Raw genomic sequence first — 18,318 nt, forward strand, 5'->3', positions numbered from 1 at the left:
GTAGATGTTTGGTGACATGTCAGTCCTATGTAATTTATACTGAATGTGTTATCAATATGGCCACTTAGAGTAACCAGTATACCAGTATGACTTTTCTTTTCAATAAAGGTAAAAGGATGACAACTTTGATTGTAGGATTTCTTTTCTGGGGAGTGTATCTATTCATTGAGGTAGTATAGATAGCAAATTTATTTTAACTTTTTCAGAGAAGAGGTACAGCACTATTTTAGAAATACATCAGACCATCCTATGAGCTTACTGCACATTGGTATTCTCTGTATACTGTAGGTCTCAGTTGAGAAAAAATATCATTCAAATAAGGAACAAGATTGTGTTCAACAGAACTTGTTTGTTTGCTTGCAGGGAGTTTGGGTAAAATAAATTAGTCTTGTGTTTTTCATAGCAAAGGAGAATGACGAATGTATAATTCCTTCACTTAAAAGTACAGCCAATAAAAACATGATTCCAGTGTACGGATCTTTGAGACTTAAGTCATAATTGTATTACATGTCTTGATATTTTGTTATAGTTGTCTGGAAACCAGTATATGCTCTTTACCCTAATAGGGTTATCAGGAGCAAGAGGGAGAATCCTCAGAGTCTGTTGTTCCAGAAAGACAACAAGATTCATCTCTTTCTGAGGTAGGCCTGGTAGTCTCTTAAAAGACGTACTGATTGTTTTTACTTTCTGAACTCTCCATACTGTACATGAACCTTTTATAATTTGTTAAGACTGCCTTCTAACTCTGCTCCCTTTTTACCTTTGTTTGATTTTTTGGTCATTTATTTTTTTGTTCCTCTTTCTGAATCAACATATGTTCTCAAGACTGTTCTTTGTGTCCACCTTGTAAATGTTTACTTTTTTATGTAGATCTGAAGCTACTGCAGCAGAGTAGAAAACATCAATTACACAATATAATTGTGTCTGTATTGCAGCTGATTATTCCCACTGGAACTTCATTCAGCAAGCAGGCTGAGTCTCTTAAATTTTGGTCATCGTACTACACAAGTTCTAACATAAGCCATACTGTGTGTTAGAATACACTTCTGTTTTTTTATGATTTAAGAAAATAAGATATATTTAGAACATTTGTGATTTCTCATACTTTGAAAAATATTTTCTCTCTGTTTATAATACCTTTTATCTGTCCCCTTCTGGCTTTTGGCTTTTCCTAGGAGGGAAATGTGGAGATTTTACTTCTTGATGATTCTAAATACAATAAGGAATCTAATACTGAGTATGGTTTTCACTCTGAAACTTGTTTTTGAGGCTTGTAGCATATATAGGAATTAAATTTCAGATGTAACTCCATCTGATAACCCTAGGAAAATCTTTACTGGATTTAGGTTAAAATGGAATCTCTCCTCTTCCCTAATCAAAATCAAATGAATTATGGACCTATAAGATGGAATCCCTTCGATGAAGCAAAGGTATCACATTGATTTAAAATCAAAAAGGAGAAAGGCACGAACATGACCAATTTGACTTTGTCCCTTAACTAATGACACTTAAGTAGAATGTTCTCATAGCAAGGAATCGTGGAAATATGTAGCTAATTTGTAGAGTGGAACAATTTAATGATATGTCAATAATCCCATCTTTTATCATTAAACAGTGTGCTGGGGTTTTGGAGGTTGTATCAGCCTTTAAGCAAGACATGGAAGCTGTAGAGATGAAGCCAACGGCTATGGATTTTCTATTCTTTCCCTTCGTAGTTATTTATGGTTATTACTGTGGTGTGAGGGCTAAGGCTTTCCCACAGACTTCTGCTGTTTTTATGAGCCACCAAAAGATGTTTTGGGGTTGTGGGGAGGTAGGTGGCACATTGAAAAGCAATGTGTTTATTTCGTGGTGGGTTGTAGTAGGTGATATCAATTGTAGTCCCATTGTATTCCTTTATATTGCTATGCAGTTTGAGTATTTAATAACACATTCTTCTTTGTAGGATTATCAAGATGTTATAGATACTCCTGTGGACTTCAGCACTGTGAAAGAAACTTTGGAAGCAGGAAACTATGGTAGTCCTCTGGAATTTTATAAGGACGTTCGCCAAATATTCAACAACTCCAAAGCTTATACCTCTAATAAAAAGTCAAGGGTATGATTATTAGTTGAGTTAATTATCAGGCAGTTTTCTTTAACCAGTTACTGAAATTTGGTCCTCAGTATCTTTTTTGAAATATAGATTGTTTGTTAGGCATGCATAAAGATATATTTAGCAGTCATTCTGAAATTAACCGCCTTTTCCTTTCTCTTACTTGTCTCTTTACTCTTTAGTAATAATTATCTATAGCTACAGAGAAAGAACAAGGAGAGGAGAGATAGTAATTTGAGTACACTTTAATATGTCTAATAAGTGACTTAATAAATAGAAAGGGGATTGACAGTGTTAATTTATGTGAAATATTTTTATTAGCTCTGAATATGTATGTTCCATTTATTCTAACAGATAATATACCATCTTGGAAGTTGTAACTGCTTATTACATTGTTATAACACATATAACAATGTTATATATGTGAATATAACATTTAATATTTTCCCTATATTTTGTCAGAACTTAAAGTATATTCAGAAGAGAAAAATAGTAATTATTTTTTTCTTTTGAAATCACTGGTATCTGATGAACTTTTAATCAGTTGCACAGTAAATATATACTTGTGTACTTCCACTTTATGGAAAATGCGTTTCCACTAATTTCTGCAAACATAATTTGTTTATACTTGCTTCCCCTCCCCCTTGATCCTGATTGCTAGAGTGAAATTTTCTATAGAAAGTTTGGGAAACACAGAGAAGTATAAAGAAGAAAACAAAAATCACCTGTGAAACCTATTTTTACTTACAGTTACTGTTTACTTCCAGGATTTTCTGCATTAACACATATAACTACATATGTTTATATATTCTTTATAATAGTAGATTTTGTATTTTGAAGCATTTTTTGTTACTTAAGTATTATGAATGTTTTCCTGTATCGTCATGACTCTTTGAAAACAAGGTTTTTAATGGTATTCTGTTGTGTGGTTGTTTTATGTTATACTAACCAGTGTTCTTTGGCTAGAGATTTAGGTTGTTTCCAGTTATTCACTTTACATGAATAATGCTATAGGTAATATCTTTAACATTCTTGAATATAATTTTTTATGTATATAATTCTGTGGTATTTCCTAGGGACAAATTCCCAGAAGTAAAATTATTAGCCAAAGGATGTGTGTATCCTTAAGGTTTTTTTGTACAGACTGTATATTGTCCTTTAGAATGCTGTTTCAATTTACGTTCTCTCTTGCATTGTATCAGAGTCTTTTTTTTCCTACCCTTTAGACCATTTAATACTATATTGAAAAACATTTATTTTTAGGTGAAAATGGTATCCTACTTTAGTTATTTGAGAAGAATTTTTCAAGTGAACAAATGTTTTGTCCCTAATGATGATGCTTAATATTGGTCTAGGCATGTTTATACCTTTTTAAAAAATACAAAACTAGTTAAGACTATATAATTTCTGCCTTCTCAGATTTATAGCATGATGCTGCGATTATCTGCCTTATTTGAAAGTCATATCAAAAATATCATCTCTGAGTATAAGTCAGCAATCCAGAGTCAGAAGAGGAGAAGGCCACGGTACAGAAAACGTCTAAGAAGCAGCAGCAGTTCGTTATCTAGTAGTGGAGCACCTAGGTATCATTGCATTGATACAACATTTTTTTGTTCTCAAAGCATTTTGTGTGTATTACCTAATTTATGAAAGTCGATGAATAGTTTGAGGAGATCCCAAGAGGTCTTTTTTTTGTTTGTTTCCTAAACTCTTATGCCTGTGTAGAGTTAGTAACCAAAAGAACTATTTATGTGGATTTTACTATCCCAGAAACTTTTTTTTTAATTTTAATGATTGAAGTTTCACTGTCAAATTATCTATTTCAAGCATTTTACATGAATTTTAGGGCATTTCCTCTTTGGTCAGCTAATACCTGACCTTGATACCTCTTTGTATCATACTGTCTATCATAATATGTTGCTAACAAAAAAAAAAAAATGCTCGTTGTTACGTATTTTTACTTCTAGTCCAAAAGGGAAGCAGAAACAAATGAAGTTGCAGCCTAAAAATGACCAGAATACCTCAGTATCTTATGCCAGGACTAGCTCTCCTTTCTCATCTCCTGGTAAATATGTCTTTTGTTTTTGGTGTTCTGTATCTCAGTTTAATTCTGATGTTAGGGATGTAGAAGAGGCAGCATGGTTTATAGTGCAAAGAACAATGGATTTAGATTTTTAAATGTTGTGTTTTATTACCAATCCTACTTGCTAGTTTTGTGTCCCTGAGTATGACATTAGGCCATATGATTAATTTTCTTTATTAGACTACATGAAAAGTCTCTTAGTTTTAAAATTTTATGATTAAATGATTAATGTCTATAATATCTCAGAGCACTCATCTACAATATATTTACCAACGTAATATTTGAAAATTTGTGATGTGCAATTGGACAAGTTTTTCTGACATTAAACCATTTGTTCTCAAAATGTTCATATCATTTTCTTAGAGAAATTTACAATTTTGGTGTTGGAATAGAGAAACTTATAATGTTGGTGTTGGAATAAAATAACAGAGATACGGTTTTAAAAAGTAGCCTTTCCTGAAAACATGATAATTATGTTAGTATTAAAATCTTTTAAAATGCAAGTTTCAGATGCTGCTGAAGGGCTTTCACTATATCTGCTTGATGATGAGCCAGATGGGCCATTTTCTTCATCAAGCTTTGGTGGATATAGCCGAAGTGGAAATAGCCATGACCCAGGGAAAGCCAAATCATTGCGGAATAGAGTTTTGCCAGTTAAACAAGGTAGGAAATAAATACAGGACAAGACATTTATTATTTATTTCTTTATGACAGAAGATAAATCATTTAAAAGCTGACATATTGGCATAGTAAAAACTAGTGTATCCTTTTTTTTTTTTTTTTTTTTTTTTTTTTTTTTTTTTTTTTTGAGACGGAGTCTCGCTCTATCGCCCAGGCTGGAGTGCAGTGGCCGGATCTCAGCTCACTGCAAGCTCCGCCTCCCGGGTTTACGCCATTCTCTCGCCTCAGCCTCCCGAGTAGCTGGGACTACAGGCGCCCGCCATCTCGCCCGGCTAATTTTTTGTATTTTTTTAGTAGAGACGGGGTTTCACCGTGTTAGCCAGGATGGTCTCGATCTCCTGACCTCGTGATCCGCCCGTCTCGGCCTCCCAAAGTGCTGGGATTACAGGCTTGAGCCACCGCGCCCGGCCAAAACTAGTGTATCCTTATAGTTAATGAGAATTTTGTCACATATGAGTCAGATAGCATTTCATATTCATAACTGGGAACAGGCCATTAACAGATTTCCAATAGCTATTTTCAAATGTATTTTAGTCTTAAATAAAATGTAAAATGGGGCCAGGCATGATGGGTCACACCTGTAATCCAGCACTTTCGGAAGCCGAGGTAGGAGGATCACTTGAGGCCAGGAAATCAAGATCAGCCTGGACAACAAAGCAAGACCTAATCTCTACCAAAAAAAAAAAAAAAAAGTAAAAATTAGCCACCTGTGGTGGCACACAACTCCCAGCTACTTGGGAAGCTGAGGTGGGAGAAGTGCTTGAGCCAGGAGTAGGAGACTACAGTGAGCTATGATTGTGCCAGTGCACTCCAGCCTGTGTGACAGAGTGAGACTCTGTCTCAAAAATAAATAAATAAAATAAAAGGAATTGGGAGAAAAAACTAAATGAAGAGTTCTTTCCCCAAGCACATGAAAACACATTTAGGATTTTTCATATATTAAACCATATTAATAAGAAAGGAGAATTTCCAAAGTCATCTTTAAATAGTTCTCATATTTTTGTGGCCCACTGCAGTAAAAATATGAGTCTGGGCTGAGAAATGACCCTTCTTTCAGTCAACAGCCGCTTCTACCACCTTCCTTAAGCTTTTCCAGTTATATAAGTCAGATATCCTCTTCCCTAGGGGCCTGCTGTATCACAAAGTCAGTGGTTTTCAGACTGTGCCCTGCCTGTTTCTGGGGCATCCACAAAAGTACTTCAGGCATTCTCAGAAGAACCTTCTGCATTTAACCAGACAGTTCTGTTTGTTATTTCATATAAGGAGATGCTATTTTACTTTTTATTAGGAGAAAAATGTTCATTGCTTGAAAAGAAATCACTGACCTAATTCATTATGTGCCTCTATCTTGGACCATACAAGGGACATCAATTATCATAAATATTTGAAGTTTATTGTTACTCAGACTTTCTTCTTATACTTAGTCCTATATTAGGGACCTTGAATGTATTCAGAGAAAGTTCTAACATGTTCAGCTATTTGAAGTTTGTGAATAATATTTAATATGCTTTTTCAAATAATTTTATTGGAATATACGTTTTATTTTATATACATTTTAATGCAAGATTAAGTAGCTTATCCATTGTTATTTAACTATCAAATACTTAAAAATAGGCTTTTCCAAAGATATTTTATAGTGGCTATGTAAGAAATATTGAAACATATTTGATTACTTGAAAATAATTAGTGTCTTTGTCTTTCCAATTTATATCTTTAGTGTCTCCTCTGATCTTGCATACTTATGCCATTGCCTTTTTTCATTTTACTCTTCCTTCCACTACCAAGATTCATCCATGTTTCCTTCATCTATTTTGCTTTTCCCATCCACAGAGTCGTTTATCCTTTGTAGTATGGTGTCTGTCCCGACCACTCTTCAAAGCTATTCTCACACTCATCAGTACTCTTCAGTGGCCAGCTAGTGTCGTTTTTTAGTTTTTAACTTCTCAATCTCTGTATCATTGCATGTTGTTGACTACCTTCTCTATGAACTCTACTCTTAAGCTTCGATACTCTATTGATTAGCTTATATATTTTATTTCTGTTTCTTCTTTTTGCAGAGTTTGCCACTGTTTTTTGTTTGCTTGTTTTTGTCTTCCACAAATAAGGAATCTAATGACTGCATCCGTCATCTTGACGTGATGACTCTCCCAATGTATATGCACCACTTAGATATCTCTTTATTCTATTGGAATAATTTCCAAGTGCTTCCTTAAAAAATTTAAAAAAAAATCTTTGGTTGCTTATCATCTTTGCATCTCAAACTTGCTTCTTTTTCTTTGCTCATTATTTTAGTTAATGGCATCACCATCTTTCTTGCCACCAGCTTAAAATCTCAGTGTTTTTTGACTCTTTATTTACCCCTCATACTTAGTCAGTTGCCAAGTTTTGTGAATTCCACAACTCTTTAATACCACTTAAACCTTCTATGTAGTTTCTACTGCTATCACCCTAGTCTCCAGCCTAGAGTATTAGTCAGCTTGGATTTCCATAACAAGATACCACAGACTGGGTGGCTTAAACAGCAGACATTCATTTTCTCACAGAGCTGGAGGCTCGATCCAATGTCAAGGTGCCATATAGGTGTGTATCTGATAAGGGCTTTTTCCCTGGCTTCTATATGTCCACCTTCTTGCTTTGTCCTCATGTGACCTTGCCTCTACAGAGAGACAGAGGGAAATACCTCTAGTATCTCTTCTTTTTCCTGTAAGAATGTCAGTCCTGTTGAGATATAGTCCCACCCATATAACCTCATTTAACCTTAATTACCTCCTTAAATGCCCTAATCTCCAAATGTAGTCGCTTCAGGGGTTAGGGCTTCCATGAATTTTGAAGGGATACAATTCAGTCCATAACATCCAGACTTATTAGATTAATCTTGTAATTATCTTCAGCCCTAATCTTACTTCTTTTCAGTTCTTCCAGTGTGCTCTCTTAATTCCTTCCTACCTCACTGGTGGGTCCTCCATTTTATTTGTTGGTTCTTTATCTTTAAATGTTTGAACATCTCGGGTCTCAGTCTTCAGCCACCTTGTCTGTCTTTACTTACTCATTCAGTGAGCTCTCCTAGTTCTCATTACCCTAAATATTATCTCTACTGAAAATTTCCACAATTATATCTCCAGCTCCACCCTCTCCCCTGAGCTCCAGACTGGTGTTTATTTCTTTTCTTTTTTTTTTTTTTTTAAAAAAAGTCTTTTCTGGGATCTGTGTCAACATCTAAAATGGAATCTTGATTTTTCCAGTGCCCTGCTCAAACCTGTTGCTCCTTTAGTGTTCTCTACCTCAAAATATCTCTACCATTCACCCAGTTACTTAGACCATAAAACCTAGGAGTCAGTCTTCATTCTGTGCTTGACACTTGACATATAGTCTGTCAGCAAGTCCCATCAGTTCAGCCTTTGAAATGTTTCTCTAGAAGGAAGTATTCCAAATATAGTCACTTATCATCACATCTATTGACATATCCTTCATCATGTCTTACCTAGAATACTGCACTGGACACCCAAACGGTCTCTTCTTCCACTTTCAGTCTTGCCTCCTCTGTGATCTTTTTTATATACAGCAACCATACTATTTTAAAAATATAAATCAGATTCTTTCTCCAGCTTAAAATTCTCCACCGGCACTCATCTCCTACCACTCACTGTTTTTCTATTCCACTATGGTTATACTGGCTTGCTTTCTGTTCCCTCCTCTGGAATGTTCTTTCCCTACATCTGACTTCATTGAGTTATTTCTTCTAATACTACCTCTGTAGAGAAGTCTTCCTATCTAAAATAAACTCCCTTCTACACATAAACACTCTTTTTTAAAATCCTCTTTATAACATGTCTGTGTGAAATTTTATTATTAATTTATCACTTTATTATCTTTCAAGGTATTCCCACTAAAATACAGATTACAAGAGCAAGGACTGTCCCTTTCATTGCCATATTCAAACCTTCTAGCAATGCCTTGCTAATAGTAGACAATGAATAAAAATTTATTGACCAAATGAATGAAACTAATTCATGTTCTCAGATAATTCTTCCTGAAGTAGGCCCTTAAAACTTCTGCCTAAACCTCATTGCCATCATTCCACCCCCATAATCTCCTCCCCCTCCCAAAAAAGCAGACAAAAATAAACACTTTAATATCTTATATTTTGAAGAAATTTAAATTCTTACTCTGACACCCTCTGTGATTTTATTCCACGTATTATTGGGAACTATAGACTGTTTTTGAACCTAAATAACCATTTTGTCAATGTCGAAGCTTAACTATTAAAAATCATTTATTTTAATTTAGATCACTCCCTTGATGGACCCCTTACAAATGGTGATGGCAGAGAGCCCCGGACAGGAATCAAGAGAAAACTACTTAGTGCATCAGAAGAAGATGAAAACATGGGAGGAGAAGATAAAGAGAAAAAAGAAACAAAAGAGAAGTCTCATTTATCCACCTCAGAGAGTGGAGAGTTAGGATCCAGTTTAAGTTCTGAAAGTACCTGTGGTTCTGACTCTGACTCTGAATCAACTTCCAGAACAGATCAAGATTACGTAGATGGAGACCATGATTATAGCAAATTCATACAAACCAGACCTAAAAGAAAACTCAGAAAGCAACATGGCAATGGAAAAAGAAATTGGAAGACCAGAGGCACAGGAGGAAGAGGCAGATGGGGAAGATGGGGTAGATGGAGTAGAGGAGGCAGAGGAAGAGGAGGCAGGGGACGAGGGAGTAGAGGAAGAGGTGGAGGTGGCACTAGGGGGAGGGGAAGAGGGAGAGGAGGAAGAGGTGCTTCTAGAGGAGCTACCAGAGCCAAACGAGCACGTATTGCAGATGATGAATTTGATACCATGTTTTCAGGACGTTTCAGTAGACTGCCTCGAATTAAAACAAGAAACCAAGGCAGGAGGACTGTTTTATATAATGATGATTCTGATAATGACAATTTTGTGTCCACTGAGGATCCTCTGAATCTTGGTACATCCAGATCAGGCAGAGTGCGTAAAATGACAGAAAAAGCCAGGGTTAGCCATCTCATGGGATGGAATTATTAACAGTTAATAAATTTAGAATAACTTAAAAAATTCAATGGCCTTCTACTGCAGGGAATTTACCAGGAAATCTACAAAGCAAGTTGTGTGGGGACTTCTGCTTCCTTTCACATTGGTGCTTTTCCATTTATGCCAGTATACATTTGTTTCAAGACTTTGATCTCCACACTTCATTTGTTCAAATAAGCCTTACTCATTAGGCCTTAAATTAAAAGAAATTCTGCCCACACACACACCACACACACACAAACACACACACACACACGAAACACAACACAGACACACTACAGATTTACTACATTAAAGGAGCATTCAGCTTCTTAAGAGTAGCATGACATTTTTATCTCAATAGAATAGCCCTCTTTTGCTTTTGTATCACAGAAGTATAGCACCTTCTTACAGAGTTTTATATAGTTTGTTTTTGCCATTTTGATTCCTATACCCAGTAATAATAACTTTTGCACAATACACCAATCCTAAAGGCAGCTATTAAATGTTTACAGTTTCTATATTGTAAGAGCGATCTGGATTATTTTACTCTTCCCAGGCCAAACTTTCATGACTTGTACTGAACTGAAGTATATATTTATACTACAGTTTTTTGGGGGGTGGGGGGGATCTTGATATGCTTTTCATTGATTTGCATAATTCACGTTAAAGGTGAGAAAGGGTTGGTGCCTTGTAAATATGTAGCAGATCTTCGTGGTGTGTTCTGATGTGTGCATTAACTTTATTAAAAAAGAATACTTGAGGTATCAATCTAGACAAGGTGCCAAATGCAAAAGTTTCCTGCATCAATTTTTTTTCCTATCACATTTTATTGCATTATAGAATTTGTGTAGCTTAAATAACTTAAACATTTGAAAAATCCTCATCCACAAAGAACAACTTCTTTGAACAGTAGCTCAGCTACCTCTTAACTACAACTACTGGAAACATTAAGGAAAATAGATGCTGTTATCCTTACTGACTAAGGAGAAATAGAACAAGCTTAGTAGGAATGAATATCCATAAGTTATAAGCTGAGAGGTTGTTAATAATCGTATTGGCTCTCAAATTAATGTAATTAACAAACTTTCATAAGTATAGTATGCTCTACCTTAGGCTTTCTTAGAACATGAACATATTTGTGTAAGTAGACTTGGGCTACTGCTCATATATTTCTGCTCCACTTACCATTTAACAGCTGTGAGTTACTGGTTTTCATTTGAATCTTAAAATTTAACAAAGCACCTAGTTTGAGTTGGAATGTTTTGGCTAGCTAGTATTATAAATCAACTTATAGATTCTGCTCATATCATTCCAAAGGGTTCTTCTGTTGTAGTCTTTCAGGAAAGAACCTTATTGCACTGCACACTGATGTTGTGAATCATTATTTTATAGATAAAAAGCATCTTTAAAAACCCTTATTGTCTTGTTTACAGCAGTAGAGTGCACATGGTTCCATAAGTGAGCTTGAGTTTCAAGGTCAATTTTAGTTCCCAAATTTATATTACAGATTTGTTAATTTGTTAGATACTTACATTTCTGAGGTAAGAGGGATAGTATCAATTTATGTTTCTGTAACAGCAAATTTGTGGCACTTAGATCAGACTCATGGGATAAAACAGACTTCTTAGTGTATACCTAGCTATCCCAGGATATTTCTTAAGCTAATGTGTTTGTCTCATGCTTTCAATCATTTCATGCATCTGAAAACCCTTAAGTGCAGAGGAAGGCGTACACACATAAAACTTTGCTTTTTTGGTAGGGTCGTCAGTAGGGTTATTCTTGGACTAACATCTTTAAGCAGTTTTCACTTGCAGTAGAAATGATGTTCAGGCTTTAAGAGAAAGTATTGTTGTGAATTGTTAATGGCACTAACTTCTGTTACTAGACAGCAGACCAAGCTATTTTTTTGTTGTAGTCTTTTTTTCACTAAACCAAAACTACTTCTGGTTGTAACTCAGCTGCCACTTTTAACCATAGTAGAGATTCAAAACGTTCCTATTTGAAACTACATTTGGTTTTTGCTAAAACGTGCTGTTTCAGTTATTTATCTCTTGGGCATTTAGACTAAATCGTGCCTGTATTCCTGAAATCAATAATACTTTGGCCTATCCTGATCTAAGTAACATAGTTACTTAAATTCCTGGATATACCCAAATATGGATCACATGTATCATTTTAGTGTGAAATTTTTTGTTGACATTCTTCTATGAAGAGCTGACCTCTTGAAATGTAGAAGAATTGACATTTGTGTGATTTTGGCTATCTGGAGCTTTATTTATAATTTATTTTGAAAAATAAAAATGCCACATTTATTTCCCAAATGTCAAGATTTTCTAGAATTAGATAATTAGAATAATAAGGCTGAAGGCATTTTAAAGCATATTTTATATGTAGTGAAATACTGTGAAAATATTAGTGAACAGCACTTTGCTGTAATGTTTATTTCAGTTATTAAGATTTAAAGAGTTAGTCATCAGGGTATGTTAGATAAACATAGTTATCATTTATTAAACAAACAGATAATTTTCTGTTTGCATGCAAATTATTTTAATAAGTGTGAAAATAAAAGTTTGGAAGATAGTATTTTTACTTTTATATCTGGACTCCCCCCCCCCCATTTACACTTTGCTTTCTTGTAATACCACCTCCTGTGAATGTGTTGTAATTAGTATCACGTTGATTACTTTATCATTTTAATTTCTTTGAGGCCCTTTAAACTTACGTAAAATCTGGGTCCAGCCATAGCAAAGCAAGTAGGAAATGAACAAACAATTTTGAAGAAAAGCCTAAATCTTAAATTGCTAAGAAAAACCACTGTTATATTTAGGCCCATGAGAGCATATACATGTATAAACCTAATCCTATGCTAGATATGAATAGTCAGTGAGCTGTAATATTTCTCATAAATGCTAATAATGTTTAAATTCCCAGCTTTAAGATCTTAGTGTGTGTATATATTTATAAAATCTGAATTGTGTGTTTCTTCTATGGCTTACTGTGTGTTTCTCTTTCAGCAATAGGATGCTCTCTCAAACATTCACTAGCCTACTAGCCCAATTACTAAATTTTTGTATATGTGTATTTGTGCACTTGTATGTGTGTAAAGTTTTTTCCCCAACTTGACACACCTTATCTCCGACATTCAAAAAAAGAGAACATTTTGTATGGAGGACAGTCTACCAACTTTTTGCCTCTGTACAGCTCTTAGCCTGTATATTTACTGCTTGATCATCCATTTCATTATGCCTTCTAGATAACCAGTCCAGGTTTTATCATATACCTGTGTCCCTCTGTTCTTTTTGTTTCCCTTTTTAATTTTTTTTCTTTTTTTTTCCTCCCCAGAAATCAGACTTGTGTTGGAATTCTTCTCTACAACACTTTGTTTCACCCAGATGCAAAGTAACAAAGTAACTGAGTAAAATTATAAATCTCATTCTGCACAACTGTGTGCTCAGCTATTTAACTCAGCCTTCTAATACTTTGAAGTACATTTCAGTTATTTATGTTTTTGTTGTTTTTGTTTTAATCCCGTAGATTGTCATCAGACAATAATAGAGTGATTGAAAGAGAAAGATGTAAACGCCACTTCTAACTTTTTGATAAAACTTTTTTGAGCATTTTTCAAAAATTTGTGTGTTTCTGGTAATGGGGAATTAAAACACCTTTTACTTGTTTATGTATGTTGGGAATCATTTTATGTACATTACCAACTGGTACTTATCTTCAAGTTGGAATTTTCACATCCATAAAAGGGAGACTTGCATCATATATAATTTTCAGTATACTTTGCTGTCCAGCCTTTTAAACAATTACAGTCATATTTTGAGTTCTGAGATGAATAGTTCTAGGGGAAGGGATGGAACTTTTGACATGTAAAGTCCATTGTTTTAAATGCTAACCCCATCCCCAATATTTTTGTGGAGCGTGAGGCTTTATGAAAGGTTTATCAGAAATAGAATATTCTAAGGTCACTTTTATGGCTTGTTTCAAAAATTAGTATGAAAGTATTTTCATGCTTTTTTGTTTCTCATCTTTTAGCAAAGCTTCTTTACCAAGTTTTGATTAAATTCCAACATAAAATTAAGTTTTTTCATGGTGCTATATTTTGTGGAATATGGGTAGCACTCAGGTTTCTTTTCTTTTCCCCTTCCTTCCTTCCTCCTTTCCTTCCTTCTTTTGTTCCTTCGTTCCTTCGTTCCTCCCTGCCTCCCTCCCTCCCTCTCTTCCTTCCTTCCTTCCTCACCTCGGCCTCCCAAAGTGCTGGGATTACAGGCGTGAGCCACCGTGCCCGGCCTATATACCCTTATTATTGATTATTTCTTTTTTCATCTTTTCAATCCTGCTTACTTTTATCCTCACTTTCCTTTCTGCCATGAAAACTGCACCTAATTTACCACACTTAAGATTGGCAATTTTTGATTCATTGATGGGAGAAGTATAGTAGAAAGGCCCTGCAGTTTAGAATTAAGTTGTGTGTGTTTATTTACATGTATGCCCATTTCTTCTAAATTAAATCTAGAATATGAGACTTTGACATATAAAAGCATGATAAGTATTTTCTTAAAAAATAAAACTATTGATAACATAATGAAACCACCATTGGTAATTGAATTTTAAAATGATATGCAAAAATATTTAGAAATCCAGTTGGGAAATGTGTTTTTGCATATGTCACCAGATACACATTAGGCAGTACTTCAAATGTTAATTCTTAAACAATACTGTGGTGATGGCAATCAGTAATTTATTTCTTTGTCCTGTAACTTATCATTCTTGTCTTTTGTAATCTCTTACACAGTATTAACATAACTGTACCTTTTATTTGTTCTTGGTATCCATACATTTTAAGATGGAAAAATCAGTTCATAGTTGATATGATATTGTATATGGGCAAAATGTCCATTAATCTAAAATTCAGTAAAAAAGGTAATCTAAACTGGCTTGATTTATAAAAGATGTTTTGTTTGGCAGTTGTCAGTCATTATAAGCAATTATCTTCAAAGACAAAAAACTGGACTAATTTGTTGCCATTCTTTATGGGATGTTTACAATAAAATTCCAAGTTGTTTGGAATCAATTGCACTCTTGCTGCTTTATGCCTTAATTTATGTACCAGAGAAAAATTAACCAGAAGAAAGAAATATGGAGTTACCTATTCAGCTTTAGAGATTGTAACATGTAACTCTTAGGTCTTGTTTCTTTGTCATAGAATATTTTATTACTAGTATTTTTTAATCTGAGAAACTAGGATGCTTCTTCCTATCAAAGAAAAGGTTTTGTTTTTTGTTTTTGTTTTCATCTTAGACATTGCAAATATTCTTTGGGTCACTTTTAGGATAATAAATATGATGTTTACACTTTAAATGTGGGCTGCTTGGTGCATTCAATAACAGCCTGCAAAGCATTTGTCAACATTTTGTTTTGCAGAGCTTTTCAAAATGAATAGATCTCTAATATAATTATGACTTATGACTTTTAACAGCTGAGCTATATATCCCTGGCATTTTAAAATATATGGTCAGATTACCTATACTGTAAATGGTGCTTTAATTCAGTATAAGTGTAGGAGGGAGAGAAGTGAGGTGAGATGATCTGAATGCTGTAACAGGAACATTCATAACCTATATAGTTACCAGAATTTGTCTCCCAATGGCAGACATTCCACTAGATACAAGATAAATAAGCTGACCAAAGACTGGACTGTATCTTTGATGTATATACTGTCTATTTTGTGTATTTAGAATAAAAAAAAATGCATTTAGGACAAAAGTAGCCTGATTTTTTACAATATTCAGAGATTGAAGTGGAGATAAGTTGTTTGGTCTTTTGTTTAGTTGCTTAATTGGTTAGAGATAGTCCTCTTTAAGGATATAAAAATCTTACATTAAAAATTTTTGGTTAAGGCCAGGCACAGTGACTCACACTTACAATCTCAGCATTTGGGGAGGCCATGTTGGAAGGATTGTTTGAGCCCAGGAGTTCAAGACCAGCCTGGGCAACATAGTGAGACACCATATCTACAAAACAATTTTTTTGTTTTTAATTAGCTGGGCATGGTTGCGTGTGCCTGTAAGTCCCAGGTACTTGGGAGACAGGTGGGAGGATCACTTGAACCTGGGGGTCAAGGCCGCAGTGAGCTGTGATCATGCCACTGCACTCCAGCCTGAGGATCCATTTTTTTTTTCCAAGTTGAGAAGGTCAAGGAAAAGGTGCTCTCCATTCTCTCTCAATTATATGTTCTTGACAATTTAAAGCTACTTTACAAAAATGTGCAAAATAAAACCAATATATTGAGCCTGTGAGTTGATCTTTTAAATGGGATTTTTGATGGGATAGTTAAGCCTATACGCACGCTTACAGTGGCTTTCTCAGGTCATTTATATAAATACTTAAGGGCTTTTTAATGCTACAAAACATAGGTAGATCAAACAATAATATTAAATGAAGTAAAATTTTTATGGCATCAATTTTTTCCGCAAAGTTTTAGGGACACATTTTTCTTTCCTTTCTATGTAACTTTAATAGATTTTTCTTTGCCAGCTGTGACAATTGCCTTACTGAAGTTCTTATCTACAGATTATAAACATCTAATTATAATTATAAAGTCTTATAATTTTAATTATTATAATTCTAGACATCTAATTTTAACAGTTATTAATTAACAAATATTTAATTTGATTTGGAGACTTAAAAGTCTTTCTGATTCTAGTATTAATTTTGAATTGCCGCCTTGCCTGGTCAGCATCTTTGCAGTTCTCTTCAATTTTATAAGTTTTGTAAGTAAATATATGAAGAAATAAAAACATTTTAAATTCTTTAATTTAGGTGACTAATATTAATTGATGGAGCTTATTCATTTTTAAGGATTTTTGTGGTTGATTTTTGTCATGTTGCAATTATAGTTAGAATTTGTATAACAACATGTTAATTTGTATTGGCAATTTTGTATAGTCTGTTAAGTAATTTAAGTCGAGGAAACTGCTAACATGTTCCATCCTCCCTTGGCTTTTAAAAAAAGCTTACAGTATGTTTAAGTGAAATTTGCATACCAAATTGTGTAATCATTTGAAAAGTACTATTTTGTTACCCTTGAGTATTATTCATCTAAAATATTAATAATGAAGTGCTGGTAGTTCTGAATTATTTCCGCATGTTAAATTTTAATTTATAAATTAGATTCAGTATTGTTTATAAAACAAGTGTTTTTGTCTAGTCTGACCCTATGGAGCAAAAAATACGCCCATGATATCCTCATAGTCATGAAATTACCAAGTCATCCTTTTACTTTTGTAGATTTGTGTTCATTTTTATTCGAAATGAGGTTTGTCGTTTTCATAAGAAAAAGAAGTTATTAAAACAAAGCAGTAGTTGAAGGTTGTAGTACATACATTTTTGCTTTCCAGTTTTCCAAAAATTTAAGACTGCTGAATACAACGACAAGTTTTTAACACTAAAAATACCTTTTATAACTTTGCTTATAAGTATTCAAGCAGAAATTCTCGGAGAATTATCTGAGGTAATGAGCCACATTCTTTCTGTAAATACGTGTTGGCATCTCCTTCAAAAAAGATATTTACCAGTGGAAAGTTGTAGCCTGTTTTCTTCATATTAGTGATAAGAAACAGCTAAAAAAAAAAAAAAAAAAAAAAAAAGACTAGACTGTTGCTACCTAGATTTGTTCGCTTTTTTATTCATTCATTCAGCATTTACTGAGTGTCTTCTATGTGCTAAGCACTGGAATTTTATAAAGAGCTTTACAGTTCACAGAGTCCATAATCTCAATCATCAGAATGACATTATCAGTTAATTTGATTTTTCAGATCAGAAAGATGAGTTTTAGTGAAATCAATTAATTGGCCTAAGCCTACATGGCTACTCACTAGAAAAGCCTTGATTCATCCAGCATATCTGCTTCCAGGTTTCTAGTCTTAACTTTTATATCTTATTAATAAGATGTTTTGTTCTACTTTCTTTCTGCCCAATCTCTATGAAATGGAGACTTCTAAGTCATGCATGTGTATCTTGAAAATAACCTTTGTTTTTGCTTCTGGCTCAAATCTTTTAATAAAGAGGACCTTGAGATATGGACCTTCAAACCTCTTAGTGCTTTGGAATTTTTAATACTACCAGGTTTGGAAGTAGAAAAATGATTGAAGCTCAAATGATTGAATTGTATATCTTACACACTCTTACAAATGCCCAAGAAAAGTGTAGAGGATTTACTCCTCCTATCTTATTTTGAAGATTAATTGTGCTAATATACACAAATGTGCTTTGCAATGTGTGACTTTAAAAAATGATCTGTTATTGCGGTCTTCCCTACTCTGTGCTTCCTTGCCAGTGCAAAACCCGTTTGAGTTCCTTGCCAGTGCAAAACACGTTTGAGTTCAAACGGGTTTCGCGTACAGTTCTCAGAGAATGCAACAGGG

At 34.2% G+C, this 18,318-nt stretch overlaps 1 protein-coding gene across 1 annotated transcript in view; it reads left to right on the plus strand.

Annotated features, from left to right (window-relative positions):
- The window catches only part of BRWD3 (bromodomain and WD repeat domain containing 3), a 134,863-nt gene extending 119,205 nt beyond the window's left edge, over positions 1-15,658 (plus strand). Inside the window, 6 exon segments of the mRNA XM_033201972.1 lie at positions 567-641; positions 1,946-2,098; positions 3,515-3,678; positions 4,063-4,160; positions 4,683-4,841; positions 9,147-15,658. Coding sequence (XP_033057863.1) covers positions 567-641; positions 1,946-2,098; positions 3,515-3,678; positions 4,063-4,160; positions 4,683-4,841; positions 9,147-9,901 — 1,404 coding nt within the window. The 3' untranslated portion in view covers positions 9,902-15,658.
- The last annotated feature ends 2,660 nt before the right edge of the window (positions 15,659-18,318 follow it).

Source organism: Trachypithecus francoisi, unplaced genomic scaffold (genome assembly GCF_009764315.1).
Source record: "Trachypithecus francoisi isolate TF-2019V2 unplaced genomic scaffold, Tfra_2.0 Lachesis_group6, whole genome shotgun sequence".
Classification (NCBI taxonomy): Eukaryota; Metazoa; Chordata; class Mammalia; order Primates; family Cercopithecidae; genus Trachypithecus; species Trachypithecus francoisi.